General features: G+C 35.0%; 1 protein-coding gene across 2 annotated transcripts in view; it reads left to right on the top strand.

Moving 5' to 3' along the window:
- LOC149834992 (uncharacterized) overlaps positions 1 to 5,769 on the top strand; it is a 114,756-nt gene extending 108,987 nt beyond the window's left edge. For both annotated transcript variants that reach the window (XM_090010356.1, XM_090010357.1), the window contains 3 exons: positions 3,057 to 3,101; positions 3,544 to 3,864; positions 5,595 to 5,769. In XM_090010356.1, the coding sequence (XP_089866482.1) occupies positions 3,057 to 3,101; positions 3,544 to 3,864; positions 5,595 to 5,621 (393 nt within the window). In that variant the 3' untranslated portion in view covers positions 5,622 to 5,769. The remainder of the gene's footprint in view (positions 1 to 3,056; positions 3,102 to 3,543; positions 3,865 to 5,594) is intronic.
- Positions 5,770 to 13,205: the final 7,436 nt, after the last annotated feature.

Here is a 13,205-nt window from a genome sequence, read left to right as displayed (position 1 = left end):
TTTATAAGTATAATTATCTTATAATTGATTATCAATGATTTGAAATTATAGGTGCATACAAAAACGGAGGAATAAACTTGAACAAGAGAAGATTAATGCATTTTTTTTTGTAATGTACAATATGAAATTAAGAGAGAGAAATGTGAGGAGGAAGGCTACCAAAGACCCTATATGTCTAGATCATATAGACTCAAACGATGAGTGAATTGTGGAGAAGGAAGATCCAGTGTTGCCTAGTGATCTCAATTGGTTGGAGGATTTATGGTTGGATCCGAACTTCAACTTAAATGCCATTGAGCATGTGCCTATTGAAAAAGTTACTTCACCTCATGATTCACAAACTGGTTCTAGGCAAGACAGGTCTTCAAAAGATCGAGGTAAAGTTAAATTCCTTTTACCTTGCTATGAATATAAATATATTTTTTTAATTATATAGAATAAATTTTTAGTACATGATTTTTTATTGCATGAAAAAGAAAAGCAAAAGAAGTGACCAAAGATGTGAAGGAAGAAAGTGCGGATGATGAAGAGTCAGAAAATGAAGATGAAGGAGAACCTATTTATATGGATTCCTCAGATGATGACATTAAAGACTTAGATATTGATGATGATGAGACACAAGAAGAGTCTAAGCCCTAATTCATATCATATAGCTATGGCCATTTATATGTCTTTTTAGGTCTTTCAATTGCAATTGTGAATGTTAACACTCTCATTTTGAAGAGTTTTGGACAAATATATTAACATTTGGTTGTTAATGCTACCATGCATTTTCTAATTATGACATTGTATTGTTAATGCTAAGATGCATTTCGTTGTTAATGTTAATTTTTAATTTAATGAATGCCCATGTTTTATTTTTTAGATACTTATATAGATCAAGTTGTTGCATTAATGTTACTTTTATATGTTAATCTCATATTTTTCAGTATTTATTTGAGATTTTTTATTTTTTGTTGGTTGTTGCTTCATCAATAAAGATTTTTTTTATCTATTTATAATTTTAGATATTTTTTATAGTTTTTTTAAGTTTAAAAAAAAAAGTTTGAGGCTTACACTTTACACTTCGCCTCAGATTTTGGTGGAGCACCTCACTACGCCTCAACGTTTTTCACAACACCGGAGGTGACCTATAAGAGCGTACATGATTACCCGGTCTAGACACTGCTAGAACGGAATCATCTTCATATTTTGGAGTATTATTTTTAAGTCTGTTTTTCTCCATAGTCAGTTCCTCTATAGTATCAAGAATAGAAGGAACCTTTCCTCGATGTTACTCAAATTTCGTTCTTAAACCGTTTATAAATTGATAAAAATGTTTCGTATCGAGTTGCTTTTGGCGAAGCTCGATGTCTTCGGAACAATGTCATTTTGGCTCTAGAAGAGTTAATTCCTCCCATAGTTCGAATAACTCGTAATATTCTCTAATAGTTTTATTCTTTTGAGTCATTGTCCGAACCTTGTCGTGCAAATTGCACACATGTGCAATATCTTTAAGGAAATACATATTTTTAAGATATTCTCAAGCTTTATCGGCATGCTCAAATTTAGCAAGGCTAGAGCATTTTTTAATGTCAACGCTATTAATTAGCCATGACATAATTTTGGCATGCCCTATTCTCCATTTTTTCTCGTAGGTCGTCAATGCCTTATTCTTCTCTCCTTCTGTGAGAGGTACTTCTTTGTTATTCTTAACTTTTGTGAGAATTAGTTTTGGTTCCGAATCTGAACCATCTACTATGTCCCACAATCCTTTTCTCTAAACGTGGTGCTTCATGATTGAAGCCCACATTACATAATAGGTGTCATTTAACTTCATGGGTATGATGGTGATCTTATCATTGTCATCCATCTTTTACAAGGGTGAGAAAGGAGAAAAATCGATGAGAGAAGAGAAAAAGAGAGAAAGAGAGGGATAAGAATGGAAAAAATACAAAAATTTCGGATCCAAGTTTCCTCCAAGTCTTTCTTTCTTCAAAACAAGTCTCTAGAGTTATGAACAAGAGGATAAGACCTCCTTTGCAAATGAAGCACGAAAAACGAGGCAGAGATTCTTCAAGATCCAAGGTCTCCAAGGCTCTGATACCATGCAATGAAATGGTGGTCTTCCACTAATGTACGAAAAACTCACAAAGGGTGTCTATTGGAGACACCACGCACAACCCAGAAAAGGGTATAAATGGAAGAACACTCTAAAAATAATAATACTTTATTTCATACACAAAATGCTTAAGAAGCATTGTTACAATGTTGAAGGGGATACCCCTATTTATACTAAATGGGAGAGAAGGAGGAGAGCTCATTTTGATCTCTCCTTAGTCCAATGGCTCTAAATATAGCCCGTTGGACTAGGGTCCAACGACTATCTTAGTCAGGTTCCTAGTTGGAACTTGACTACTTTATGAATCTAGTACAAATTGAACTAGATATTAAAAACAAAAATAAAAAAAGGAAAAATAATAAAAAGAAATATATATATATATATATATATATGTTACATTTTACATTTTAACACACCCATCTTTACAAGTGCCAACAGGCAGTTTCAAACTTTATCTTTGCTCTTGCATTTGTGACAGCAATTCCAAGAAGTTCCCACCATTTGTGCGATGCTGCCTCCTGTTGCTTCTTTTTCTTTTTCCTTTTAAACCTTAAACTTTTCCATTTTCTGCTGTTTAGCTGCTGTTGATTCACATGCATACTTCCATCCTGACAATATTGCAGAGTATTAAAACGAATTACAGCTCTCATGGTACTTCTACCTTTATTGATTCAACAAACATGGATGAGTTAGTTTTGTTTTCATCCTTAATACATCTGCCATAAATTGTTTGTAGTTTTGATTTCATTTACCTACACTGTGATTTATTGACTTAATAAAAGCTGTTCAAAAGCGGGGTAAAAGAAAACATGAATATCTTGATAAAGGTAACAGTCATCTATTATGTCACCCCAAGGGTGTATTTATTGGCCATCTAAGAGTTGTTTTATACTTTTCTACCAAAAGCCCGAATTATTGATGCTCTTGTTAATGTCGTGAATATTGTTCATTGCAGAATGAGATAAGGATCCAAAATGATGATAGTTACAGATATCAACAGGTAATGAAATTTTGAAATCTTCCTTGTTATATTCCACTCAAGTGTGGGGCCTGATTGGATAAAGAAATGTTTCATTACTTGTGTATCAAGGCTGGTTTCTAGCTAAATATGTGAGAATGAACAACTTTAATACCTAATATTTGAAAGATCCCCTTGATCATTCTCTGCAGTATTACTTTGGTCACTAAAGATGGACATTACTCAATGGATGATAGTCGCTAACTCACAGGCCAGCGACCCATGGCTACCATTCCCATTGAGAGCCATCCATCTCAAAGATTGGCAATGTTAATGTCACTGTTCATGTTTAACGCTTTCATTGGCTTTCCAGACAGCTGTCTGAATGTATTTGCTACAAACATAAATTTCCAAGGCTTTGTTCATCTTGTTTTATTTGGTGTCAATTTTGACTCATAATACTTTTCTGTTGCACCCATAACAGGCTAAATTTCACATTATACAAGGGCTTCTTGGAAAACTTCATGCTTGTCTCCGGAACTGCCAGAGAGGAGAAGCTTGCAGCACACTTCTTAATGAACTGAATGATGAAAGACAGAGGGCTCGTGCAGCCATGAAGGCCATGTTCAATCATTTCTTTGGTGCAACCTTCCTAACAGACACTGGGCAAGAATCTGCTTTTGCATACAATATTCATCAGTATGCAGATGTGTACACCAGCAAACCTGAGAACTTCTTGTTTTATCCTTCTGAAGCTTGGCTACATGCACCCTTTGACATCAAAATCATGCCGCATCATGTGAAGGTACAAATTCACAACTTCATATAATCTCTGTGTTGTTAAAATAGATATGTTTTTGTTAATGCACAAGATTGGCAATTTTGATTTATTAACCTCAAGTCAATGTACATTGCCATCAAATTTCGTTTACCTTTTTGTAAAATCACCTGGAAGCTGAGGACACTTGCAACGGACCTAAGATGTTGGATGTCATCTGGACAGTGAGTAATCAACTAGCTTGGGGCCCATGCAACTAGTCAATACCGATAAATAGTACTGCAGTTTGAGTCAAACTAATCAACAAATGCTATCTATTATAGATAGGTCTTCTATAGTTTTGCCTGCAGCTGAAGCCATACAAAGCATGTTTAGCTGCAAAAACTATTAGAGATAGGGGTGGGCAACAGGCCGCGGCCCAGCCCGCTAATGGACCGGACTGCGCCTGTCAATGACGGGCTGGTCCGGCCCGTTGGGAAAACCCCAGCACACGGCCTGCCCATTAGGCCCGTGGGCTTAATCGGGCTGGGCCTATTATATTATATATAATATATATTATGTTATTTATAAAATATAATGTATATTGTATATAACATATATTATATATAAAATAGATGTTCTATGTTATACACACACACGGGCCGAGCTAGGCCGTGGGCCGGCCCATTGCCCACCCCTTAATTAGAGATGCAGAAGCATGCAAAAACAGACCATTGAGAGGCACGTTGCTGATGCTCCCCGTTCAAATACAAACAAATTTTGGCTGTCAGATGCATCAGACTAACTACTTTCTCAAGGTGGATTCAACAAAATGAAGGAAAACTTTGTCAAACAATCTAAGGATGGAATTGCATGAAATAATTAACTTGTTTCCACTTCCAGTTCATTATTTCTCCCTGTCGGGATCACTTTATAAATTTATCCTTGCCATTTATTCTTATTTTAAAGAGCAAGTTTTGGTGTTTGGATCTTTTTTTACTTTTTCTAATGACTTTTTATAAATTTCACCCTTTTTAAGCCCCTGTTTTGGTCTGTTTTTGTTTATTGCTTGCAAAAATAATTAAAGCATACTTTATAATACTTGCCCTTATTTTTAATCAAGTGAATGTTTGGATCACCAACTATTTAAATTTTAATAAATAAGAAAAAAAGATTAGTTAGTAGTGGTGATGGTAAATGGTGGATGGTAGTGGTGGTGATGACATAGTGATTGTGGTAGTGGTGATGGTAATAGCAATAGCGGTGATGACATAGTGATGGTGGCAATGGTGAGGGTGGTGACAGTAATGGTAATGGTGGTGGTGTTGGTGATCCAAACACGTCACTATTACCACTAGCACCACTACTCTACCACTATCTGTCACCATCACCACTACTGCCACCACCACCACCATCACATTGCCATCACCCTCTACCATCAGCATCAGCACCCCTACTCACTAATCTTCTTTGCTTTATTATAATTTAAATAGCAATGATCCAAACATTCACTTAATTAAAATAAGGACAAGATTCTTCTTTATAAAATGTGCTTAAATTTATATTTGTAAGCAATAAATAAAAATAGATCCGAGCAGGGCCTTCCAGTATTATTTTTTGTTGCCTTACAACACCATGGATGTGGTTGTGAAAATTAAAAGCACTCCATTTCAGATGCGTCATAATTCTTTTGCTAGGTGTTATTTTATCATTTATTTTTAACAGCTGTTTGTGTGCTTTTTATGGACGTAAACTCAATTTTTTTTTGCGTTCCACAGGTTCCGGCAAGCTTGTTTAAGACTTGAGAAATGATGAGCTGCAACCTTACGTGGTAAATATTTGATGTCATACCGAGGTGGTATCCCATGTGGTAAGCAGGGTCCTGTGCCAAACTGAAGTCCCAGGTTCGAATCCTCTGCCACATGGGGCTTAAGAGATATCTGGTAAGGGTCTGCCTAACCCCAGCTTGCCTTTCAATATATATATATTTGATGTCATGATTAGTGTTTGATGTTGTCCATTCTTTCTGCCAGTCGTTCAAACTATATTTGGCCTTGAGAAGCGCCTGTTATTGGCGGCTGGTTGTTAAATAAAAATATTCTTCTAACCGGATTTTGTAATGATTTGTTAGTCAATTAATGGATGAAAATTTTGTGGGAGGAAGAAAATCAAAGAATACTTAAGCCGCCTAGTTGCTTTGGACATCAGGTAAGCTGCTGATATTCATTCGGAGTCAGAGGGCATTATGCTGCTCTAGGTGCTTCGAAAGCGTTTAGCATCAAGAGGAGATGGTTCATGTTTCAGGCGTGAATGGCCACAAGGGTGATCACGCAGAGGCCACCTTGACTTATCTGGTCGAATGTACTTAACAATGAGGATCCACATTAGATCTGGTTTGGTTCATCAGGTTCCATTACAGAGAATTCAATCAAGTACATGAAGATGGGCAGATGTTGGATGGGAAGATCCCCAAATCTCCTTATTGCAATTTTCTTGGTAAGGAAATTTTTTTGCAACATATTACAATTTTATGAAATTTTGGGGAAAGGCCGATCTGTATAAAAGGTTTAGAAGTGTTCAGAAAATATATAAAAAAGCTACATTTCAAAATATGCTAAAAAAATGTGTTGATATACTTGAAGGTATACCAGTTATACAACCATACCCATTTTGGGGGTTAAAACTTGCAACGTCACAACACAAGGTGATGTGCACTAACTGCTCATGTCAGACAAGCGGAGCCGCATTGGTATTGAGAGATGGAGTTGCCAAAAACATTATTGAAATGTGGTGTTGTGCCTGCCAAAGCATTGTTTCAGCAATGTCACTGCTCCCAAACAATGAGAGAATACGAACGAGGGGTGGAAACCACAACATAACCTCTGATTAACGCTCTCAAATAGAGCTTTAATTTTACTAATTATTATCATCGCAAAATTTTACTTTTACAAGTCAAACTGACATTTGAAAAAGATTTTGAAAATAACTCGCATCCGTTTTAAAATGCGGGATAATTCCAAAGAATGAGACTCGTCTGTCGGTACGAGGTTCAACCGTTTTTGGCGCCTTTATCAGGGGTAACTGAACCAAGGATCAAAAGTGTGCTTAGCTTTGCTCAACTTGTTTAAATCGTGTTCTATTTCCTAAATGCACAAAGAATCATGCATGTGCTATGGATTTTTGAAAATGCATATTTGAAAACATGATGTTTTCCTCTGAGATTTGAAATACTTAGAAAAATCTTGGAAAATATGTCGCTTGGAAAATCGTGAATCATGGTGAGAAAATATTTCTGAGGAAAATGAAAATCGATTTCTGAAGAATCCAAGTGTTTTGTGAAAATGAATTTCTGAGGAATTTCAAGTAACCTTGGAAAAACTTGATTTTTTTTTAATTCAAACTTTGAAATTGAATATATAACTTATAAAATCATGATTTGAACTTGATAAATACTTGAAATACCATTTGAAAGCTCAAAGTTTTGAGAAAATCAATTTCCGAGTAAGACTTAGAAATTTTGAGAAAATCGATTTCTCTGAATTGGAGTTGGAATCGGAATTGGCAAATGAATGAAATGAATGAATATGATTTTGAGGAATTGAGAAAATCTTTTTGTATTTTGAGAAATGCAGTGCATTTTAAAGTTAGCCTAAGAGTGTAGGCTGAATGTGGCTAATACGAAGATCACAAATCTGGGTCTCATTCGTATTTTGACTATGACCATAAATACGAATTTCACCGAGTTTGTCAACTTCCTAAGAGCTTGTGCACGTGCCATTCGTGTAGACCATGGTGAATTTATAAAAATATGCATGAATGATACATTCATCAGATATTAAAATTTGCAGAATCAAACTATATGCAATGCTCCTTATTTTAAGCAGAAATTGAAATTCTTATTCCAAAGTTTATATTTAATTTACATCACTAATTGAATTTAAATACATGAAAATTAAAGTCTTCAATGTTCCTGCAAAACTAGAAAACTTGTTAGTGAAGATATGTTGGCTTTTCTAGATTTATCCAGTAATATCTAGAAATTATTGTATTTTGCCAGATATAAGCCTTTTTCCATGATACCCTTAAATCAAAATGATAAAATATGAAATAAAGTTGAATAAAGAATAAAGATGGAATTTAGAAATTCGAAATTGGGGTCAAAATGACCAAAATACTCCTGATAGCAAGACTATGGCCTTGAAATCAAGGTTTTCAGAAAGATATTTTGTAAAATGCAAGTTTTGGAATTCAAATGAAAATAAATTAAACTAAATATGACATGACATGACATGATTAAAAATATGAAAATTAGGATTTAGAATTTCGAAATTTAGGTCAAATGACCAAAATGCCCCTGATAGCAAGACTATGGTCTTGAAATCAGGGTTTTCTGAAATAGATTTTGGTAAAAACTTGGGATTTATGATTTAAATAAACATAAAATCAAATATAAAACATCCTAATATGATTTTAAACATGAACAAACCCTAAAAACATGAACTTATACACGAAAATCAAGAAATATCACAAATATCACGATTTTGGCAGTGTTTTGGGATCCTACGGGTACCTTGTTTTGCAATTTGATTAATTCAAGCATCAAACATATTCCAAAATTCATAAAAATTGGTACATGCACTTGTTATGACCCTAAAATTAGATTGGGATTATAAAAATAATTTTTTGACATTAGTTTAATCTGAAAATTGCATTAAAACCCTAAAATATGATATTTTTAACCTAGGTCACAAACTAGTTTCAGAGTTAGACCCGAATCAGGGGTTAATCCTCCATGAAAATTTTTGAATTTTTACATAGGCAAACTAGACATAAAAACAGAGGTTTTACTTTTTACAGATCAGAAAAAGCATCTCCGGTTATGGAGAAACCCTTCCGGCAATCTGAACTAAAATATAACAAATCTAGCAGGGGTTAAAACCGCTACTTCGGATTGAAAATACAGAAATAAATAGCAGTATTCATCCAAAATTTATGAGATTTTAGCAGTGAACAGTGATCAGAAAAATGACAAGACTCTTTTTTTACAGATCATGAATCAGATCTGTAGTTTAGGATCTATGAGCAACACAAGTCTGATTAGGGTTCTGATAAACCCTAACGAGTTTTAAATTTGAAATCTTATTCTCTGACAGAGGAAAAATATTAAAAAGAGGCAAAAAATTATCAAAAATTCACAGTAAATAGATCATCTTAACACGAATTCACAACACTTTACGGATCTCAAATCGGATATCGAATGAGAAAAATAACACAATTGCAAATTACCTCTTGAATTTAAATATCGATTTTAAAGATTGAAAATCACGGTTTGATGTCTGATTTTTCTGACAGGGTTCTTGAATCCCAAAACCTCTGATTTTCTTACAGTAGTTGACTAACACATTCGTGAACAACATTTAAAAAATCCAGGAATTTTCAGTGAATATTTCAATACGAGCAGCTTAAAACACACAGAAATTTAGGAAAAACTAATAAATCATGCTTTAACTAATGAAAACAATAGAAAAAATACTAAACAAAAAAACAAAATTAATTTCTATGCTAAAGCACATGTAATAAATATAAATAAGTAAAAAAAATAAATAAACACAGGGAATACATGGCTGGAATTTGATTTTACCTTTGAAATCATGGATTTAATTCATTTAACGGATAAATCTCATGTTTTCTTGGTTAAGAATATAAAAAATAATGCAATAAATGATTCTAATGGATTAGAATCATAGAAAACAACATGGAATAGGGTTAGATCATCTTCTTGAATTCAACTTGAGGTTCTTGAGGTTGAATCCATGGTTTAATCCATGAAAAAGGGAGTTTCGATAGTGACATCTATTGAAAAATCATAAAAAAAAATAATAAAAAATAATAAAATAATGTTAAAAAACTCACCTTGGGGCTGCAGCTGCAATGAAGGAAGGTGAAGGTGCTGGATAGGAGAGAGAAGCCACAAAAATTTGAGAGAGAAAAGTCTCTCTTTGACCCCCTTTAGTTCCTCTATTTATAGATTTTTTTTATTTGTTTAGGAAGAGTTTTGATTTTTTGGACTCTTTTTAATTAATCCACTAAGGACCACGATTTTCCTAGAGGATTCTAACCTAAATGGACTCTAATTAATCCCTAATTAACATCTAATTAAACCCTAAAAAGTCCAAATGTGGTGTCACCTAGTGTGGGCCCACATTTGGTTTTTAAAATTTGAATTTAAAACCTTAAAAACCAATGGTTTAAAACTTAAATAAAATGAATTTTTAAAATTGCTTTTGACTCCTCTAAACCCCTAACCTAACTAGGACATTGACTAACCCTAGTCTAACCTTGACTTCTTCAAATGTGGCGCCACCTCGAGTGGGCCCCACTTGAATTTTCAAAAACGATTTTTAAACTTGAAAATGAGAGGTTTTTCAAAAGATTTTCAAAAGTAAACTTGGAATTAAAAGTTTTGAAATGGCATAGAGTTTCAACTGGGTCAGAACTCCTCTGGATGCGACGCGAACTGAGTGGGCCCATATCAGGTTTTGAGAAATTTGAAATAAGCACTGAAAATAAATTTGAAAAGGGGTTAAAATCAACAACTGAAATTCAGAATTTTTGAAAATAGAGTCTCAAGCGAACTGGAACTCCGAGCTAGAGTCCTGAAATTTTAGGACTCTGAGATCTTGGATTTTAAAAGCCAAATGAAGGAGTTTTTGAAAAATTTTATCAAAAATGGTAAAACAACTTACAAAATTCAATCAGGGTTAGACTCCTAACTCAATCAGAACTCTGAAATAGAGTTCTGAATCAACTGGGACTCTACAAAATGACCTAATTTTTGGAAAAACAAATGAAAAAAAATAAAAATGGAAGTAAAAACAAACTTTTGACCAGACTCCTGACAGGATTAGGACTCTCGGACAGAGTCTTGGTTGGACTGAAACTCTAAATTTTTTTGGTATTTTTCTGAAAAACAGATGAAAGAACTTGTGAAAACAGTGAAAACAACAACAAATACTGAAATAAACAGAGTTCTGATTCAACTGAGACTCTGAGGACAGAGTCCTAATTGAACTAGGACTCTCAGATTTTTGGATTTTCTGATAAAACAAATGAATGAATTTTGAAAAACAGTTGAAAACAGGGTAAAATTGAAGTTTTGGTTCAGAGTCCTGATCTGATTAGGACTCTGAGAAAGAGTCCTGATTCGATCAGAACTCTAAAAATTTTTGGTTTTTCTGATAAGTAAATGATGAAATTTGAGCAAAGCTTTTGAAAATCTGTGAAAATGAAGTATGAAAACAAATTTTGGATAGAGTCCTGATTCGATCAGGACTCTGGGATAGAGTCCTGATTCTATCAGAACTCTAGGATAAAATCCCAGAATTTTGAAATTCTTTGATAAAAGTGTAACAGTTTTGATAGATGAGAAGATTTTTGAAAGATTCTCTCAAAATTGAAATCAGGATCAGAGTCCTGATCCAACTAGGACTCTCTGAGCAGAGTCCTGTTTTGACTAAAACTCTGTGTTTTTTACTCATTTTGAAAGATTTGGTTGAAAATATGTAAAAATAGCGATAAAAGACAGAGTCCTAATCCGACCGAAACTCTGAAGAAGAGTCCTAATCCGACTGAGATTCTTGATGAAGAGTCCTAATCCAACCAGGACTCTGGGATTTTGGCCAAAATGAAAGATTTTGAAAGGTTTGATTAAAAACATGTAAGAATAACGATGAAAGATAGAGTCATGATTCGATTAGGACTCTGAGAAAGAGTCCTAATTCGACTGGGACTCTAGAATTTTGGCCAAAAATGAAGGATTTTGATAGGTTTTCTCAAAAACAGGTGAAAAGGGTAGTAAAAAAAATAGAATTCTGATCCAACTGGGACTCTGGAAAAAGAGTCCTGGTCCAACTAGGATTCTAGAAAAAGAGTCCTGATTGGACTGTGATTCTGTAATTTTGGCCAAAAATGATGAGAATGGGCAAGGATATGACCACAACTGGTTAAAAATCGGAATAGAGTTTTGAAAAGGTTCAAAAAGATGGAAATACAGAGTCTTGATCCAACTAGGACTCTAAAAATTTTGAGATTTTTGATAAATAAATGAATTCAAAAGTGACACCACCTAAATGGGTCTCATCTGAGAATTGAAATCAATTGAAATTGAGTTTGAAATGAATCCAGATTGTTTTCTCAGAAAAATACTTCAAAATATAAGATCCTCGGGGTTGACAAATGGAAGAATGTTGGATAAAAACCCAGGTTTTAAAAATTGAATTTTGAAAGAAAAGTTTTAAAACTCGAATCTGGATTAAATGTTTTGAAAACAAGAGTGCTCGATCTCGAAAATGAGTTGTAATGACATGCAATGCTATGCAATGCAATGAAATGATATGCCGAATGCATGCAATGATATGCAATGACACATGAAATGGATGAACACTGGATGAGGATGAAAATTTGGGGTGTTCTCTTTGCTACTAAGCCGGTTGTAGGCCGAGCTTAGTGGCAAAGAAAAACACATCAAATTCAGACTATAAAATGCCCCAGTTAGATAAATCTGACTGGGTCTGAAAAGATTAGTTCAAATGATGGTGGTAGATATAGAATGGAGAATAAGGAAGATGATTTACTTCATCAAAACGAGGCTCAGGCTTAGCCCTTAACCTGGATGAGACGACAAATGAAATACCTTATCAGAGTGAGGCTCAGGTTTAACCCCTTGACCTGATCGGGGACGATACCTTGTGGAAAAATGAGGCTCAAGCTTAACCCTTAACCTGAAATGGGACGATACCTCGTGGAAAAACGAGGATCAGGCTTAACCCTTAACCTGAAAGGGGACGATACCTCGTGGAAAAATGAGGCTCAAGCTTAACCCTTAACCTGAAAGGGGACGATACCTCGTGGAAAAATGAGGCTCAGGCTTAACCCTTAACATGAAAGGGGACGATACCTCGTGGAAAAAATGAGGCTTAGGCTTAACCCTTAACCTGAAAGGGGACGATACCTCGTCGAAAAATGAGGCCCAGGCTTAACCGTTAACCTGAAAGGGGACGATACCTCGTGGAAAAACGAGGCTCGGGCTTAACCCTTAACCTGAAAGGGGACGATACCTCGTGGAAAAACGAGGCTCGGGCTTAACCCTTAACCTGAAAGGGGACGATACCTCGTGGAAAAACGAGGCTCAGGCTTAACCCTTAACCTGAAAGGGGACGATACCTCATAGAAAAACGAGGCTCAGGCTTAACCCTTAACCTGAAAGGGGACAACAAACGGAATCCTCGACTGAAGAAACCATGATGGGACCTTCGAATTTTGCACAATGAATCCGAGAGGGGTTCGCAAAAGGAAGAAAGGGGGTTTCCCTAAAGCTTGAAAAGGGACTG

The sequence above is a fragment of the Nuphar pumila genome, chromosome 6, assembly GCF_984573655.1.
Source record: "Nuphar pumila chromosome 6, dmNupPumi1.hap1.1, whole genome shotgun sequence".
NCBI lineage: Eukaryota > Viridiplantae > Streptophyta > Magnoliopsida > Nymphaeales > Nymphaeaceae > Nuphar > Nuphar pumila.
Note: the sequence above shows the minus strand (reverse complement) of the source record. Positions and strands in the feature narration are given on the sequence as shown.